At 37.8% G+C, this 19,798-nt stretch overlaps 1 protein-coding gene across 1 annotated transcript in view; it reads right to left on the reverse strand.

The window, feature by feature from the left end:
- The window catches only part of LOC143023144 (neurofibromin-like), a 375,045-nt gene that overhangs the window by 130,777 nt on the left and 224,470 nt on the right, over window positions 1–19,798 (reverse strand). The window contains exons 37-39 of the mRNA XM_076181656.1: window positions 17,139–17,322; window positions 5,402–5,534; window positions 5,095–5,256 (exon numbers count right to left, since the gene is read on the reverse strand). Coding sequence (XP_076037771.1) covers window positions 5,095–5,256; window positions 5,402–5,534; window positions 17,139–17,322 — 479 coding nt within the window. The remainder of the gene's footprint in view (window positions 1–5,094; window positions 5,257–5,401; window positions 5,535–17,138; window positions 17,323–19,798) is intronic.

Genomic DNA, 19,798 nt, shown 5'->3' on the forward strand with positions numbered 1-19,798 from the left:
TATCATGGCTATGACATGATAGCGTCCACAACACAGACAGCCATTTTGCATTGGTATAGTCTCGCTCCACTCAGACTGTAGTCATTTGGGTATTTTTTTTAGTTTCGATCATGGGCGCAATATAGCAATATAAAATTAATTATTAATTTTGTAAATTAAAATGTATTAACGTAATATGCAATTTTGTGGGAGGAAATGAAAATAAAAAATACCTTGCTACAAGCAAATATGCTAATGAACGAAGTCGGTAGCATAGGATCGGGACGCCAACGTCTCTCACGACGACGACAACGAGGACAAGCCGGATGACATTTAATTTGCAGGTAATGATTTATTAAACACAGGTTAGGTTAGGTTAGACGAATTTATCACCCTTTCATATCTTCGACGTCGGCATCTATCATAAATATGGCGTACCATTCGTCCGACACGACTTCGTTACTTACGAAATCTGTTTCAGCACATTTTTTGTTATTTCCGCTCACAAAATTGCATATTACGTTGATACATTATAATTTACAAAATTAATAATTAATTTTTTATTGCTATATTGTGCCCATGGTCGAAACTAAAAATTTACCTTCATTTGTAAACTTGTGTTTTTAAGTGAATAGAGAATTCCGTGAATAAAACTGCTAATGTTGGTTTTATTCCCCACAATTCCCGTAACGTGTTTGTTGTTTTTTAGGAGTATTGGCAGGGCAGACCATCCATGGAGGTGGTCTGATTTCACTGACCAAAATAAAAATATATATAATTTATTTTTGTAATTTTGCTAAATCCCAACCGATTTTTCTCATTCAACAACAAAAATGTTGTTCTGAATGCACTCACATATGCATGATTATCCGATGACGAGACCAGGTGCACCTTATGTAAGGACAGGGAATAGCAAATTACGGGTGCGCCTTATGGTCCGAAAAATATGGTATTCTCCCAAACTCTGTCACCAACTTCCTCAATCCCTCCTCCGATCCTGCCACAAGCGCAGTGTCGTCCACAAACAACAGCTGGCTCACCTCCCACTTTTCTCCATTTTCTTTAACCATTTCCAACTTCCATTTTATATTCCCTGCTGCTTAACCACTTGAGTATGATGATGCCTATGTGGGTGTCTTGATAATATATATTTTTTGTAGTTACCTCTGGATTCTGTGAACTGGTTTTATCATGTTTTCTGTTTATTATTACTCAGAGTAAAAGAGAATGAGTAATACAGCAGTGACTTTATATTTTATAATGCGAGTAGTATGATGATTTGTACATATGGCAGCTGATGCTGCACACGAGAATTTGACTTGTACTGAAGTGGTTAACCACTTCAGTACAAGTCAAATTCTCGAGCAAAGTATCGGTTGTCATGTGTACAATTTATCCCACTACTTGCGTTATAAGACAAAGTCACTACAGTACTGTATTACTTGTTCTCTTTTACTTTGAGTAATAATAAACACAGAAAACATGCTCAAACCAGTTCACAGAATGCGGGGGTAACTCATATACAACTACATATGCTCAATGAAGGAAAAATGCCAGAAGACTGGAAAAACGCTGATATTGTACAAATTTATAAAGGAGGAATTAAGAAGATCCAACAAATTACAGACTGGTTTCCCTTACAAGCACAGTAGCTAAAATCTGCAAAAAAGTCATTAAAAGTAGATGGATAAAACACCTGGAGGGGAATAATATACTGAATCTGAGACAATTTGGATTTAGACAGGGAAGATAATGCACTTTCCTATATCTACAAAAAGCTTTTGATAAAGTGCATCACAAAAATCTATTAAGAAAGATGGAAACTGTAGGGGGGATACAAGGTAAACTACAGAAGTGGATGGAGGACTTATTGCATGGAAGAAAAATGAGAGTGGTGCTCAGAGATAAGACTTCTACTTGGGAAGAGGTTATTAGTGGAATCCCACAAGGATCAGTGCTGGCTCCAATAATGTTTGCCATTTATGTGAATGACACGGACGAGGGATATCAGGAATATATAAAATTGGTGAAAAAAAGTAAAGAAAGAGGGATCTCAAAAAGACCTGGGAGTGATCATCACAAAAGATATGTCCCCTGACAAACATATAAACAAAATTGTCAGTGAAACCTATAACTTACTAAGAGCAATAAAAGTAGCTTTTAACTACTTGCATGAAGGAATGGTAAAGAAAATACTAGTCACAATGATAAGGCCTAAATTGGAGTATGCAGCAACATTGTCATCACCCAATACAAAAAAAACATATAAAGAAGATTGACAGAATCCAGAGAGTGGCTACGAGGATGGTCCCAGAACTATCAAAACTCTCATATGAGGAAAGATGGTTAAAATTGGAGTTGCCAACTCTGGAACAGAGGAGAGGTGACTTGTTGATCATCTACAGAATTATGAAAGGCATGGAAGTCCTTGACAGAGAAGACTTACTAAATTAGGATAAAAGAAACACAAGAGGACATGGAAAGAAGCTTAACCCATTCAACTCCGATGACAAGATTCTTGTCATTTGGTCAAAACAAAAAATCATAAAACACCAAAATGTTTGATCAAACACAGAAAAATATGATGTCAGTCGATTGACCGCACGAGGACTGACGTAATATTTTTCTGGTGTTTGATCAAACATTTTGGTGTTTTATGATTTTTTGTTTTATTTGACCAAATGACAAGAATCTTGTCATTGGAGTGGTAGATGTATTTACCTAGTTGTATTCTGTGGGAAGGGGAGCTATGCTCGTGGTGTCCCACCTTTGTATCTCGCAGTGTCTAGTTTGCTCTTCAACTCATGAATGGTTTTTGTGCACACTATTTCATTGTCCAGATTGTTCCAAGTTTCCACCACTCTATGTGGAATTTTTTTTTTCTTCAGATCTCTTCTGTAGCTATGTTTTTTGATTTTCTTTCCATGTCCCCTTGTGCTTCTCTTGTTTAACAAGTCCTCTCTATTGAGTATTTCTGTGCCCTTCATGATTCTGTAGATGGTCAGTAGGTCACCTCTCATCTTTGCTCCAGAGTCGGTAACTCCAGCTTAGTCAATCTCTCCTCATATGACAAGTTTGCAAGTGGAGGTGCAATTTTTGTGGCTGCTCTCTGGATTTTTTCTATTTTCTTTATATTCTTTTTGGAATTAGGTGACCACAATGTCAATGCATATTCTAGTCTAGGCCTTATCAGTGTGACCAATATTTTTCTTAATAATTTCTTCGTCCAAATATGTAAATGCCACTTCTATTGATCTTAGCAAGTTGCAGGATTCTCTGACAATTTTGTTCTATCTGTTTATCATAGAACAAGTCGTTTGAGATAATCACACCCAAATCTTTTTCGGATCTCTCATTCTTTATCTCCTTGGTTCCAATTTTATATTGTCCTGATATTCTGTTTGCTTTTTCCAAACTACATTATGCTACACTTGTTAATATTGAAGTCCACTTCCTATTTCTGACTCCAGTTCCATACCTTATTAAGGTCTTCCTGCAGTGATTCGCAATCCTTTCCAGCTTTTACTTTCCTTAACAGTTTGGCATCGTGGGCAAAGAAGCTCATGTAACATTTCACATCATGATCCATGTCATTCACATAAATAGCAAACATTATTGGAGCCAATACAGATCCTTGCAGTACTCCAGTGATCACCTCTTTCCAACCTGAATATTTTTCTCTGAGCACTACTCTCATCTTTCTACCAATCAGGAAGTCCTCCATCCATTTTAGATGGTTCACTTGTATATCTCCTATATGTTCCAGTCTTTTTTTAAATAATTTCATGTGTCTTTGTATGGAACACACTGGATGAAAAACAGTGTGTGCAAAAACAACACAAGAATTTAAGAGCAAACTGGATATGGGGAGATACAAAGATGGGACAACTTGAGCTTAGCACCCCCTTCCCATAACATACAACTAAGTAAATACACACACATGGGTTATATAATTTCTCCTATTTTAGTGTTGCACGTTGGTTATATAATTATTCGATTCAAAACAGAAATGAGATAGTGGAGGAATCATTTTTTGGCCCTGAAATACTTAAATGTGATGAAGGTTACAGAGGGTAAAAACAGTGTGGAAATGATCATGATAAAAGTTGAAGACAGCGACATGAAAAGTAGAAAATTTGTGGTGACTTATGTGCCCCCAAAAACAGGCTCTTGGAAAGAGGGACAGCATTAATAAATGTTAGAAGATACAAGGCATTCATTAAATGAGATGCTGAAGGATGGGATAAGAGAAACACAAGAGAACATGGAAAGAAGCTTAAAAAGAACAATTATAGAAGAGACCTGAAAAAGAACAGCTTTATCCACAGAGCGGTAGATGTATGGAACACATTGGATGAAAAAACAGTGTGTGCAAAAAGAATACAAGAATTTAAGAGCAAACTGGATATGGAGAGATACAAAGACGGGACACCATGAGCTTAGCTCCCCCTTTGCATAAGATACAATTGGGTAAAATGTAATCTCCACTTTGCATCCATTTCCAGATACCTATTTCTCATGACACTTTTTAATCCCCTAAGACATTTACTTACTTTTCTCAACCTACAATGAAACTCCACCTTCACTCTTCCCTTTTCTGCCAAATGCAACTCTAAATACCTAACCCTACCCACTTCCTCCATCCTCTCTCCTTTAAGAATTACTTCCAGCTCACTGCCATCAACTCCCATTCTACATCTCATCACCTTACATTTACTCACACTTATCTTCAAATTTCTCCTTTCACATACTTTCCCAAACTCCATCACTAACTCCCTTAATCCTCCCTTTGACCCTGCCACAAGTGCAGTGTCATTGGCAAACAACAACTGACTCACCTCCCATTTATCTCCATTTTTTTAATTATCTCTTGTCCCCTGCCCATTACCCTTGCATTTACCTCCCACACCATCCCATCCATATACACATTGAACAGCAACATGACAACCCCAATAAACTCCCACCTCAATAAACTCAAACCACTCGCTCTCTCCTTTTCTATTTCTAAAACAGGCTCTTCTATTCTTGTAGTAAGTAAAAATAAGTCTGGAATGATTTCTACATCTAGAACACTAGAGAAGTGGTTATGTTTCTTGTTATAAAATCATTACTTACTCTACAAAGCCTTCCTATAACTTTGCGAGCTACAAGAGCAACATTAGCTGAGGCAAGAGCCACAGCTGTGTCAGCCATGATCTCTGCCTGTGCTGACCCCAGGCCACCAGTAACTGATCGTTTGATGAAGGAGTCAAGCACCATGTCTATCAACTCCGATACCTGAAAAAGAAACATTCAATAACACCAACTCGTATGAAAATATTAACCTAAAAAGTAAAACAAAGTTCTACAATCTGCATTATGACAGATTCATAAATAAACATTGTCCATGCAGAATTTCATTAATCCAAGCACGACTACTTGCCTGCCCAATATTGCCCCAAATTTTTGCCTGGATGGACGGGTACATCTCCACTTCTTCAATGGTCAATGTAATCAGTTTGTCCAGGATCATAGCTACTTTGCCCCTTTTTGTGTCATCCTGGTGCCGGCAAAATCTACCAAAAAATTAGTTATGTATGAGTTGCATTTAAAGAATATGCACTAAGTTTAGCTGCCTTATTAATTAATGTTAAGACTACAGGAGTATTAAACAAGTATTCATGCTTATGTACTGGGTGAATGCTTTCAATTAACCATCCCCTTATGAGGAGGAAATGGGGTTTGGTATATATTAATAGTAAATGTGATTAGCCTTTGTCCCTTCGTCCATGAGATACTGAGATAGAAGGGACATAAAATGTGTTCATATATGTGTGTGTGTGTGTGTGTGTATTTACCTAGTTGTATTTTATGGGAAGGGGAGCTATGCTCGTGGTGTCCCGTTTTCGTATCTCATTTTATCTAAACTATTTTTAAATTCATGTATTGTTTTTGCACACACCACTTTCTCATCTAACTTGTTCCAACTGTCTATTACTCTGTGAGGAAAGCTGTTCTTTTTCACATCTCTTCTATAGCTGTCTTTTTTTATTTTCTTTCCATGTCCTCTTGTATTTCTGTCATCCCATTTTATCAGATTCTCTCTATCAGTAATTTCTATGCCTTTCATGATTCTGTAAATAGCTATCAAATCTCCTCTCTCTCTTCTTTGCTCTAGTGTCTGTAGTTCAAGTTTTGCTAGTCTCTCTTCATATGATAGTTTTGAGAGTGTTGGTGCCAATTTTGTAATTGCTCTTTGTATTCTTTCAAGTTTTTTTATGCATTTTTTTGCACTTGGCGACCATATCGTTGCTGCATATTCCAATCTTGGTCTTATCAGGGTGTTTAGAATTTTCTTCACCATTTCTTCATCCAGGTATGTAAATGCCACTTTGATTGTTCTTATTAAATTATAGGTTTCTCCAAAAATCTTATTTATATGTTTCTCAGGTGACATATTATTCATAACAATGACTCCCAGGTCCTTTTCATTTTCTACTTTTTTTATTCCTTCTTCTCCCAATTTATATGATCCTGTTATTCTGTTTTTGCTTTTTCCAAATTCCATTATACTACACTTTTTTGTATTGAACTCCATCTCCCACTTCCTACTCCATTCCTGTACTATATTTAGATCTCTTTGTAGTGATTCACAATCTTCTTCCGTGTTCACTTTTTTCAATAGTTTTGCATCATCTGCAAAAAAGCTCATATAGCTTTCAATTCCTTCATCCATATCATTAATATATATAGCAAACATTATTGGGGCCAGAACTGTTCCTTGTGGAACACCACTTATTACTTCATCCCATTTTGAGTGTTGATCTCTTATCACTACTCTCATTTTTCTTTCTTGCAAAAAGTCTTCCATCCAATTTAGCAGTTTGCCCTGTATTCCTCCTTCAGTTTCTAATTTCTTAAGCAACTTCTTATGTGGTACTTTGTCAAAAGCTTTTTTTAGGTCTAGAAATGCACAATCAGCCCATCCATCTCTTTCTTGTATTATATCTATTAGTCTTAAATAGAAACATATTAAATTGGTGACGCATGATCGTCCTTGTCTGAATCCAAATTGCCTTGGATTGAGCATGTTGTTTTTTTCTAAATATTTTACCCATCTATTTTTGACAATTCTTTCACAAATTTTTGCTATTGTACTTGTTAGAGAGACTGGCCTATAGTTGTTAGGGTCTTCTTTATTTCCTCCTTTATATATAGGTACTATATTTGGTGGACTGGGTGGTGAGATTATTTAATGTTTGCTGGAGAGAGGGTAAAGTACCGGAGGACTGGAGTAGTGCCTGTATAGTTCCTCTTTACAAGGGAAAAGGGGACAAGTGTGAATGTAGTAATTTCAGAGGGATTAGCCTGTTGAGTGTAGTAGGGAAGGCTTATGGGAGAATCTTAATTGAGAGGATTAGGAGAGGAACAGGAGTAATTGGTGAGGAACAGTGTGGATTTAGGACGGGTAGAGGTTGTGTAGATCAGATCTTTGTGGTAAGACAGATATGTGAGAAAGCTATAGGAAAGGGGAAGGATATTTTTTGGGCTTTTATGGATCTGGAAAAGGCTTATGATAGGGTAGACAGAAAGGCACTGTGGGAGGTTATGCAGATTTATGGGATAGGAGGAAAGCTTTTGGGAGCTGTCAAGAGTTTTTATGTGAGTAGTAGAGCATGTGTTAGGATTGGAAATGGAGAGAGTGAGTGGTTTGAAGTAAAGGTGGGACTTCGTCAAGGATGCGTTATGTCGCCCTGGCTGTTCAACTTATACATGGATGGGGTGGTGCGAGAGGTGAATGCTAGGGTAGTGAGTCAGGGATTGGAGATGGTTAAAGAAAATGGAGAAAAGTGGGAGGTGAGCCAGCTGTTGTTTGCGGACGACACTGCGCTTGTGGCAGGGTCAGAGGAGGGATTGAGGAAGCTGGTGGCAGAGTTTGGGAGAGTATGTGATAGAAGAAAGCTAAAGATAAATGTGGGTAAAAGTAAGGTGATGAGATGTACAAGGGGTGAAAGTGGCAGTAGACTGGAAGTGAACATTAAGGGAGAGCGACTGGAGGAAGTGGATAGTTTTAGATACTTGGGTGCAAGTGTAGCAGGAAAAGGTGGAGTGAAGGTGGAGGTAGAATGTAGATTGAGAGAAGCGAGTAAATGCCTTGGTGGTTTAAAGAGTGTAATGAGAAATAGACATTTGGGAATGGATGCGAAGAGGAGACTGTATGAAGGAGTGATTGTGCCAACAGCACTGTATGGGGCAGAAACGTGGAACATAAGAGAAGAAGAGAGAAGGAGTTTGAATGTGTTTGAGATGAGGTGTCTGAGAAGTATGGTGGGGGTTACTAGGCTAGATAGAGTGAGAAATGAGGAGGTGAGGAGGAGAACAGGGGTGAAAAAGGATTTGGGAGAGAGGGTTGATGAAAGAATATTAGGATGGTTTGGACACATGGAAAGAATGAGTGACGAAAGACTAGTAAAAGAGGTATGGAAGGCAGATGTGGAGGGAGTGAACATGAGGGGACGTCCTAGGATGAGGTGGATGGATGGGGTGAAGGGGGCTTTGGGGAAGAGGGGAATGTCTGTTGAGGAAGGAAGGGAGAGGACGGAAGACAGAGGTGAGTGGAGAATGGTTGTATATGGATGATGTTGTGACGACATGAGGAGGAATAGGCGGGGGGGTGGGGGTGGGGTAGTATGTGTGAGTAAATTTTGACGCAGCCCGAAGGGATTTCTCCCCGTCCTCTCCTTATATGCAAAGGGGGACGGAGAGGGGGGGTCGCCGATTAAATGAAGCGGCCTTGCTGTGGATGTACTGTGTCTTGTGACACTGCTTCTGACCCAGGGCGGTGGGCAGGGTTCAGGGATGACCCGTCATCCAGGAGGTGCTCAGATGAGAAGAAGGGTGGGAGGGGTGTGGAGTGTATTTAGGGATGAAATGGGTGGGAGTGTTTTTATGCCTTTCCTTTTGTGGCTACCTCCCTTGGAAGGGGGAAAAAGCCTTGGTATATGTATGTATGTATATTTGCTTTTTTCCAATCTTCTGGAACTTTTCCTTCTTTTAAGGAACTGCTTATTATGCTATGTATTTTGTCTGCCAGTTCATTCCTGCATTCTTTCAAAATCCAGTTTGCTATTTCATCTGGTCCATGTGATTTTCTGACATCAAGATTACTCAAGTGGTTCAATATTTCATTCTTTGTTACTTCTATTTCTTTCATAGGGGGGACTTTCTCTTTCCATTCGATCTCTTCAGGTTGTATGTTCTCCCTTGTAAACACTGATTTAAAATGTTTGTTCATAATTTCCGCCATTTCAATTTCCTCTGCGTATTCAACTCCTCCTTGTCTTAATTTCTCCAATTCTTGTTTGTTTTTCAGTTTGTTGTTTACAAATCTGTAGAATAGTTTTGGTTGATCTTTACATTTTTCTATGACATCTTTTTCATATTTTCTCTTTTCCTCTCTGCACGCTTGTACATATTCATTTCTATAACCAGTATATATTTTCCATTTTTCTGGTCTTTTGTTTTTGTTCTATTTGGTCCAATCTTTTGTCTTTTATCTCCCTACAACTTTTGTTGTACCAGCATTTTACATGTTCTTTTTCTTGTTTTTGTCTTGGGACATAGTTTTCTACTCCTTTTTTATAGATTTTTGTCAAAATATTCCGTTTCTCTTCTACTGCTGTATCTTCTTTGTGTATTCTTTCCCAGTTTTCCATTTTGGAAGAATTCTCTTATTTTATCAAAATTTCTTTTTTCATACATCAATCTTCCTTTTCTATATTGTTCATTTCTTTTCATGTATTTTTTCTCATTTAGTTCTAGTTCTATCAATATGTGGTCACTTTTGCTTATTGGTGCCTGGTATTCTATCTTTTCCACTATTTCAGGTTCTGATGTGATTATTGGGTCTATTGTCGATGGTTCTTCTTCATTTCTATACCTAGTGTTCTCTTGGATCCATTGTGTCATTGTGTGGTCAATAATCATCTCAAGTAGAACACTTCCCCATGAGTCTTCTCCACCCTTTACGGTCATCTCTTCCCAGCATATTTCTTTGCAATTATAGTCGCCCATCATAACTATTCTTCCTCCATCTTCCATTATCTTGTTTAGTGTTACTCTTGTCTCTTCTAACATGCTCTTATGTTCATTCTCTTCCCATGAGGTTGTTTTTGGGGGCACGTAGTTTATTACAAACTTTCTGCTCTTCTTATCTCTATCTTCTACTTCTATCATAATCATCTCTACTCTATTCTTCCCATATGTGACTCTCTTCACGTTTATATCCTTCTTAGTCAGGAACATAACTCCACCCCCTTGTTTTATCTTTCTGTTTCTAATCCAATAATTATATGCATTGTGTTCTATGCTGTTGGGTGGTAGTGGGTCTTTTAATTTTGTCTCAACAATTCCCACTATGTCCGGAACTTTTTCTTTAAGATATTTGTTCAGTTCAATCAGTCCAGTTAACAATCTCCATCTATATTTGAGTAGGATACTCTTAACTTTCTGTTATTTCCATTGTATTCTCTGTTTCTTTGTGTTTCTCTCTTTTATGTTCCATTTCTTCAATTTCATATTCACTACTCTCCAGTAGAATTCTTGTTTTTCTGTCTCCGTTCTGGCCTCGTTTTTTTTCTTAGCTTCATGTCTATTCCTTATTTCCTCCTCTCTTTCCTCTTTATTCATTTCCCTTTTTATCCATACCTTTTTATATTGTTCACTTGTTGCTAGTTTCCCTGTTTTGGATAAGATATTCTCTGCCGTCGTTTGTGACCTGAATTTAATCTTAATTGGTCTGGTCTTGTCTGTACTATATTTCCCAAGCCTGAATTTCTCTTCGATTTGTTTCATTATTTCTGGCTCATCTTCCTGAACTAATTCTAGTAAATTTCTTACTTTTTCATTTTCCTCTTTGGTTCTTGTGGTTCTATCTGGGTTATGTTTCTCTTCCATTCCTAATATAATTATACATTTCTTTCTATCTGCTAAGTCTCTTACTATATTCTCCTTCTGTCTCATCACTTTAATAACTGAGTCTTCAGTTTGTTCATTCATTTGCTGTTTGATTATGTCAGTGAATGCAACTTTGCTATTTTCTTGGATTTTTTTTCCAACCCTCCTTGTTCTCCTTATTATTCTCCTTTAAGACTTTATTCTCTTCTTTTACTTCTTTTAATTCTTCAATTTCCTTAGTTAAGTTTTTGTTCACCTTCTCTAGTTCTTCCAATTTTTCAACCCTCTGCACAATGTTGTTAACGTGACCGAACCTAAATTCCCAGTGCTCGATCATCTTATTGAGTGTCTCTTCTAGCCTTGTTTATCGGGGGGGGGGGGGGGGGGGGTGGTGTCCCCCCCCACCCTCTTTAAATCCCTGGAAAATATTCTCATCATCTTCTACTGTATTGCTCTTATCTATACTTCTAATCTTTACATTTTTGTTAGACATTTCGTCATCGCTAAATTGGTCCGGACCTCGTTTGTTTAGATTTCGTCTGCCTGCCTGGGCCAAGTCCTCACCTTCCTCATTTCCTTCCATTTCCCTCAGTAATCCCTCCCCTTCTCCTTTTTCTTTACTTTCCCTACACCACGAGCAATTTCCCCCCACCCTGTAAATACAATAGGTACTTCCTTTGCTTTGGGATCCACGAAATTTCACTTTTTCTTCAGAACGTCTTCTAAGCCGTCCGTTCGTTGAAGTGTGTGTGTGTGTGTGTGTGTGTATATATATATATATATATATATATATATATATATATATATATATTGTATTTATATAATAAAGAATACTACCACCAAAAGTTCCTACTTTGATTGTAAAATGTGACTAAAATAGGATGGAGGATAGTACTAGGCATCATACTCTCTGTAGCCCCAAAGGGGACATCCCTAAAAATACCAAAGGTATAAGAGGGTCTGGAAGTTTTCCAACCAAAACCCAAGATTTGGATATTCTAATGGGCATGGGTGTGGTACAGATGAGAGTAAAAGGGAAAAGATAGGCAGTATGTTTGTGAAAAGAAAGATGGATGTGTTGGCAATGAGTGAAAAAGTTGAAAGGGAGAGGTGAGATTGAGTTTGGGAATGTAGTGGGGGCAGTGTTGGGAGTGAAGAGAGGATGAGGGAGAGAAGGGGTGGCTATACTAGTAAGTGAAGAGATAGGTAAACATGTGGTGGAGTGGAGGGAGGTTTCTTCAAGTTTAATGTGGATGAAGGTGAAACTGGGAAGAGAGATGTGCATTTTTCTAAGTGCATATGGGCCTGGTAGTGAGAAGAGTGTAGAGGAAAGGGAGGCTTTTTGGATAGATTTATACAAGTGCATAATGAGTTTAGGTAGGAATGTCACTGTAGTGGTATTGGGAGAGCTTAGTGCTAGTGTAGGAAATGAAGCAATGGACGGAGTGGTTGGGAAGTGTGGAGTTCCAGGATAAAATCGTAGAGTTGATGGTGGAGATGTCTAGAAAGAGAATTGATATCAAATACAGTGTTTATGAAGAAAGTCAAGCATAAGTACATATGGGAGAGAGTGGTGGATGTAAGGGTGGTAGATAGGGCATTAATGGATTGCATAGTAGTAACAAGAGTAGTAGGAAGAGTTTTGGATGTCCATGTTCTTAAAGAGATAGTGGGGGAATAACAAATAATTTTTTGGTAGAAGGCAAGATGAGAGTGGAGGATAAAGAGGAAAAGGACAGAAGGTAGGGAGGTGCTTAGAATAAACTGCTTAAATGAGAAGGAGAACAAGAAGTTGAGAGAAGAGTGGGAGAAGGTGATGGATAGAGTAGAGGTACGAGTGATAAAGGAATGGTTGTGTTTCAAGGAGGGAGTAACAATGTGTGTAAAGATGGTTTATAGAACAAAGAGAATGGGATCCCCAAACGCCCTTGTGTAATTGATTCTCCAAGGAAAAACCAAAGGTGGGAAAGTAACTTTTTCTCGTGAAATAGGAAAAAGCTTATAGGTAGAGAAATTAGATATAGTAGTCCATTAAGATATCATGAAATAAATGACTTAATGGAAGAAGTTATAGATTTAAAATTGGACTACCGAGCTGTACATAGAGAATTGATTATTTTGCGTAAGATTAATGAGCAAACAATCAAAGAACTAAATGACCTAAAGAGTGAAATTTAAATCCTAAAAAGAGAAAATGAGAGAATGAAAAATGAAGATAAAACTAAAAATGATGGACTGAAAAAGGTCAAAGAGCAATTACAAGTTGTGACTGGAAAGGTGGAAGAGTAAAAAAAAAACAGACCTCATTGAAATAATAAAATCAATGGAAACAATAACAGGTAAATAAAAAAATATGTTTTAGAGAAATAGTACAAAAGTAGATGGAGGAAAACACAAAAGAAACAGTTATGAAATTACTTAAAGAAAAGGAAAAATGGGTGAGAGATACAGCTGACAAAGTTAAGTGCATTGTGGTCCATGGTATCCAGGCAATACACATTATGTATAGATACCAGAGAGAAAAGAAGGAAATAGCTAAGGCGATTCTGAAAGAAATACAGGATGAAGGGCAAAATGTTGATAAAGAAATTGATGAAATACATAGGATAGGCAAATATTCAGAAGGAAAAAAAAAAAAAAAAAAAAAAAAAAATAAGACCTCTGAACATAAAACTAAGAACCCAAATGATAGCCGAGGAGATGTTGAAAGCAGTTAAACTGGCAAACAGCGAGAAATTCAAACATATATAGATACAAAAGGAAATGAGTGATGAGGAAAAAGAGAAAGACAAAACTCTCAGAATTGAAGCCAATGATAGAAATGAGAAGAGAACAGAAACGGAAAAAACGAGATTTTTTTGGAGAGTGCTGCACTTGAGACTGAAAAAATGGTACATACATACATACATATACCAAGGCTTTTTCCCCCTTACAAGGGAGGTAGCCAAAAAGGAAAAGGCATAAAATCATTTCCACCCATTCCATCCCTGAATACACTCCACACCCCCTCCACCCTCCCTCTTATCTTAGCACCTCCTGGATGACGGGTCATCCCTGCACCTTGTCCACTGCCCTGGGTCACAAGCAGTGTCGCAAGACACAGCACATCCACAGCAAGGACGCTTCATTAAATCAGCGAACCCCCCCCCTCTCCGTCCCATGCATAAAAGGAGATGGGGAGAAATCCCTTTGGGCTGCGTCAAAATTTGCTCACACATACTACCTCATCCCCCATCCCCCTGCCCATTCCACCTCATGCATCACAACATCATCCATATACAACCATTTTCCATTCGTCCATCTCCCATCCTTCCTCAACAGACATTCCCCTCTTCCCCAAAGCCCCCTTCACCCCATCCATCCATCTCATCCTAGGATGTCCCCTCATGTTCACTCCCTCCACATCTGCCTTCCATACCTCTTTTACTAGTCTTTCTTCACTCATTCTTTCCATGTGTCCAAACCATCCTAATACTTTTTCATCAACCCTATCTCCCAACTCCCTTTCCACCCCTGTTCTCCTCCTCACCTCCTCATTTCTCACTCTATCTAGCCTAGTAACCCCCATCATACTTCTCAGACATCTCATCTTAAACACATTCAAACTCCTTCTCTCTTCCTCTCTTATGTTCCATGTTTCTGCCCCATACAGTGCTGTTGGCACAATCACTCCTTCATATAGTCTCCTCTTAGCATCCATTCCCAAATGTCTATTCCTCATTACACTCTTTATTCCACCAAGGCATTTACTCGCTTCTCTCAATCTACATTCTACCTCCACCTTCACTCCACCTTTTCCTGTCACATTTGCACCCAAGTATCTAAAACTATCCACTTCCTCCAGTCGCTCTCCCTTAATGCTCACTTCCAGTTTGCTGCCACTTTCACCCCTTGTATATCTCATCACCTTACTTTTACCCACATTTATCTTTAGCTTTCTTCTATCACATACTCTCCCAAACTCTGTCACCAACTTCCTCAATCCCTCCTCCGATCCTGCCACAAGCGCAGTGTCGTCCACAAACAGCTGGCTCACCTCCCACTTTTCTCCATTTTCTTTAACCATCTCCAATCCCTGACCCACTACCCTTGCATTTACCTCTCGCACCACCCCATCCATGTATAAGTTGAACAGCCAGGGCGACATAACGCATCCTTGACGAAGTCCCACCTTTACCTCAAACCACTCACTCTCTCCATTTCCAATCCTGACACAAGCTCTACTACTCTCATAAAAACTCTTGACAGCTCCCAGAAGCTTTCCTCCTATCCCATATATCTGCATAACCTCCCACAGTGCCTTTCTGTCTACCCTATCGTAAGCCTTTTCCAGATCCATAAAAGCCCAAAAAACATCCTTCCCCTTTCCTATAGCTTTCTCACATATCTGTCTTACCACAAAGATCTGATCTACACAACCTCTACCCATCCTAAATCCACACTGTTCCTCACCAATTACTCCCTCTGTTCCTCTCCTAATCCTCTCAATCAAGATCCTCCAATAAGCCTTCCCAACTACACTTAACAAACTAATCCCTCTGAAACTACTACATAAAAAAAAAAAAAATAAAAAAAAAAAAATAAAATAAAAAATTAAACCAAAAAAGAAAAGAAAATAAGAAACTAAAAGTGGCATACACAAATATCTCTAGAAACAGAAAATCCTGACATCATGGGAATAGTAGAGACAAAATTGAAAGGACCTCTATCAATAAGCATAGTGGGACATGGTCAATAGAACCACTGGGGGGAAAATAGAACAGAAAAGCAGGGTGGTGTCATGATATTGGCCAAAAAGGGTCTAAATGTGACAAAGATTATTGAAGGTCAAGGCAATGTAGAAATAATTATGATCAAAATTGCTAACAAAAAGATGAAAAGCAGAAAATTTGTAGCAGTATACGTACCACCAAAAACAAACCTGACATACGAACAAAGATTGGAACAAACATTGAAAAAATTACATCTGTCATCACTGGAACAGAGAAGAGAAAGGCGATTTGTTGACCATTTTCAGAATTATGAAAGGGATGGAAATTCTCGCCAGAGACAACTTATTAAAGTGGGACAGAAGAGAAAAAAGAGGACACAAAAAGAAACTAAAGAAAGACAGCTACAGAAGAGACCTGAAAAAGTGGAAGATCATGCACCATAAACCTAATCTGCTTTTACTCCAGATTAATTGAGATAATACAAGAAAGAGATGGATGGGCAGATTGCGCCTTCTTGGGAGAAAAATGAGAGTGGTACTTAGAGACAAAAATTCGAACTGGGAAGACGTGAAAAGTGGCATCCCACAAGGCTAAAGAAAGACAGCTACTGGCTCCTTTAATGTTTGCCATATATATAAATGATATGGATGAGGGAGTAAACTGTTATATGAACTTCTTTGATGACAATGCCAAATTACTCAAGAGAGTAAGAACAGAAGAAGATTGCATAATGCTACAAGAAGACCTAGACAAAATATGGGAATGGAGTCGGAAAAGTGAGATGAATTTCAACATTAAAAAATGTAGCATAATGGAATTTGGAAAAAGTAAAAATAGAGTATCAGGACAGTACAAAATTGGAAACAAAGAAGTCAAAAAAGTCAATTCAGAAAGGAACTTGACACCTCATAATCATGTCAATAAATTATTTGGAGAGACTTACAACTTATTGAGGTCAATGAAAGTGGCCTTCTATTACATAGATGAGGAGATGGTTAAAAAAATAGTTGTTACACTGATAAGACCTAAACTAGAATATGCTGCAACACTATGGGCACCTAGCACAAAGAAGAACATAAGAAAATTAGAAAGAATACAAAGAGCAGCAACAAAGATGGCGCCTACACTGAGAAACCTGACATACGATCAAAGACTGGGAAAATTACATCTGTCATCACTGGAACAGAGAAGAGAAAGGCAATTTGTTGACCATTTTCAGAATTAGGAAAGAGAAGGAAATTCTCGACCGAGACAACTTGCTAAAGTGGGACAGAAGAGAAACAAGAGGACCCAAAAAGAAACTAAAGAAAGACAACTACAGAAGAGACCTGAAAAAGAATAGCTTCCCACACACAGTGATTGATGTGTGGAACAAACTAAACGGAGAAACAGTGAATGCCAAAGCTATACACAATTTTAAGAATAAACTGGATGTGGAGAGACACGAAAATGGGTCACTACGAACATAGCTCTGGTCCCGTAAAATACAACTAGGTAAATACATTTCCATACCTTGTGAGGTTGGGTAGCCAGGGGGTCATATATTCAAGACATAAATGTTTAAGCTCTATGCTGGATGCTCTGAAGCCCTGGATACATTCTTCCAGGAACTCTAGGGTCAAGTGAGGCTCATTTACAGCCAGCTTCTCACTAATGCTCTTGATGAAAATTGTGTTGTTGGAAGGAATGCACAGGCCTGCAATGAGTTATATTTCAAGTTTATAACCATAATAATGAAATAAAACAATACTGATGAAAAAATAACATTCAAATAGCAGATACCAATTATACATCTTTTATTTGTGTGTACCTGGTTGTAAAGTGTGTGTGTATTTACTCCATTTTCCTAACTGCATTCAACCTAATTGTGGTAAAAAGGAAAGATGAAACACTCTTTGGGTTCCATCTCCCAATTTTTTATCATGCCTAGCCTAAAATTCATGTAGAATTCCAACTTAAGTCCTCCATCCATTTCAATAGTTTACCTTGTATCCCTCCTATGGCTTTTTTTTTAGCTCTAGGAAAGCACAATCAGCCCATCCGTCCCTTTCCTGTATTATATCTAATAGTGAATAATTTATGTTATATATTTTGTCTATTAGTTCTTCTTTATATTCTTTTAACATCCAGTTTGCAATTCCATCCGGGCTGTGTGATTTCCTGACATCAAGGTTCATTTGGTCCATTAATTCTTTCCATGTGACTATTATTTCACTCATGGGGGGGAGGATTTCATTTCTCTCCCTTCATCTTGATATTGTACAGTTTCTCTAGTGAAAACTGACTTAAAGTGTTTGCTCATGACTTCAGCCATTTCTGTATCTTCTGTGTATGCAATATTCCCTTGGCATAGTTATACTATTTCCTGTTTGTTTTTTAATTTTAACATTCACATATCTATAAATAGTTTTGGCTGATCCTTAAATTTTTCTATTATGTCTTTTCCATAGTTTATTTTTTTTCCCCTGTGTATTTTTACATATTCATTGCCATTTTCTAGTACTTTTTTTTTGTTTTGTTTTTTCTCCATCTTTTCCAAGCTTTATCTATTATATATTTCGCTTTGCTGCACCTTCTGTTAAGCCAGCATTTAATATACACCTTTTCCAGTTTTTGTTTTGGGACATATTTATCCACTCCTTTATATTCTTCAGAAACAAAATTTTCTTCCACTTGTTTCTTCATTGTAGAATTTTTCCCAGCTCACTTCAAGGATAAAAAAAAACAAAAAAAAAAACATCCCGTTTCTCAAAATCCATTTTACATTACATCAGTCTTCCTTTTCTGTATTTCTCATTTCTCTCTCTATATATTTCCTCCTTTGGTTCAACCTCTAGTATGTGGTCACTCTTTCCAAACGGTGCTTTGTATTCAATTTTATCCACAATCGCAGGTTCTGACATAAATAATAAATCTAGTCTCAACAGTTCTATATTATTTCTAAATCTAGTGTTTTCTTTTAACCCACTGTGTCATTGTATGTTCTAGTCATGTCATGTAATACATTTCCCCATTGATCCTCTCCACCTTTCACTGTCATCTCTTTCCAACAGATTTCTTTGCAGTTAAAATCTCCCATTAGTACCACATTACCTCCATCCTTCAGCATCTCATTTCAGGAAGGTTTTGTATCATCTAACATTTTGGAATAATCTCTCTCTCTCCAAGACCCCATTTTTGGGGGCACATACATCACTGTAAACTTTCTGCTTTTCATGTCACTATCTTCAACTCTTATTGTGATCATCTCCACCCTGTTCTCTCCATACATAACTTTCATCACATTTAAGTTTTTTCTTAGCCAAGAATATGACTCCACCTTATTTCTCCTTACTGTTTCTAAACCAGTGATTATATAATCCATATCCAACACTGGTAATAGTGGACCCTTTAATTATGTCTCCACAATTCCCATTATGTCTGGTATTTCTTCTGACATGCATTTAGTTCATTTAATCCTGAGATATATCTGCCTATGTTGGTATAAGCTTGTTTTAATTTTCTACTCTCTCCATCTTTTTCTCTGAACCCTTTGTTTTTCTTGAATATAATTTTTTTTTCAGTCTCATGTCTATCACTCTCCAATAAAACTGCATTTTCTCGGTCTTCGTTCCTTTCTCATTTCTTTCTTAGCTTTGCTTCTTAATGTCTTATCTCCTCTTTCCTCATTATTCATGTCTCTTTTTATCCATATACTTTTGTAGTGTTCATTTCTTGCTAATTTTCCTCTTTTTGTGTGTGTGTATTCTATATTTACCCAGTTGTATCATATGGGAAGAGGAGACATGCACGTGATGTCCGTCTTTGTATCTCGCAGTGTCTAGTTTGCTCTTAACCTCTTCACTCTGGGGCACATCGAACGTCTGGCAGCATTAGCTGCATGACATGTGATGTTGCGTCATAATAATCGCATTATAAAAAATACAGTCAGTGCTCAATCGTTCGTTCTCTTTCACCCGTGAATTTTTATAACCATAGAAAATATGATGAAGCCAGTTTAGAGAGAATGGAGCTTACATAGGTACGACTACAATAAATATAATCAAGATGCCAACATCGGCATCATCGCATACTCACTTGCTCCTCATGCCGCCTACGTAAGCGTCACCATATGGAAGTGGTTAAATTCATGTATAGTTTTTGCACACACTATTGTTCTATCCAGTTTGTTC

Source organism: Oratosquilla oratoria, unplaced genomic scaffold (genome assembly GCF_046742065.1).
Source record: "Oratosquilla oratoria isolate Oo_2021 unplaced genomic scaffold, ASM4674206v1 SCAFFOLD45, whole genome shotgun sequence".
Taxonomy (NCBI): Eukaryota; Metazoa; Arthropoda; class Malacostraca; order Stomatopoda; family Squillidae; genus Oratosquilla; species Oratosquilla oratoria.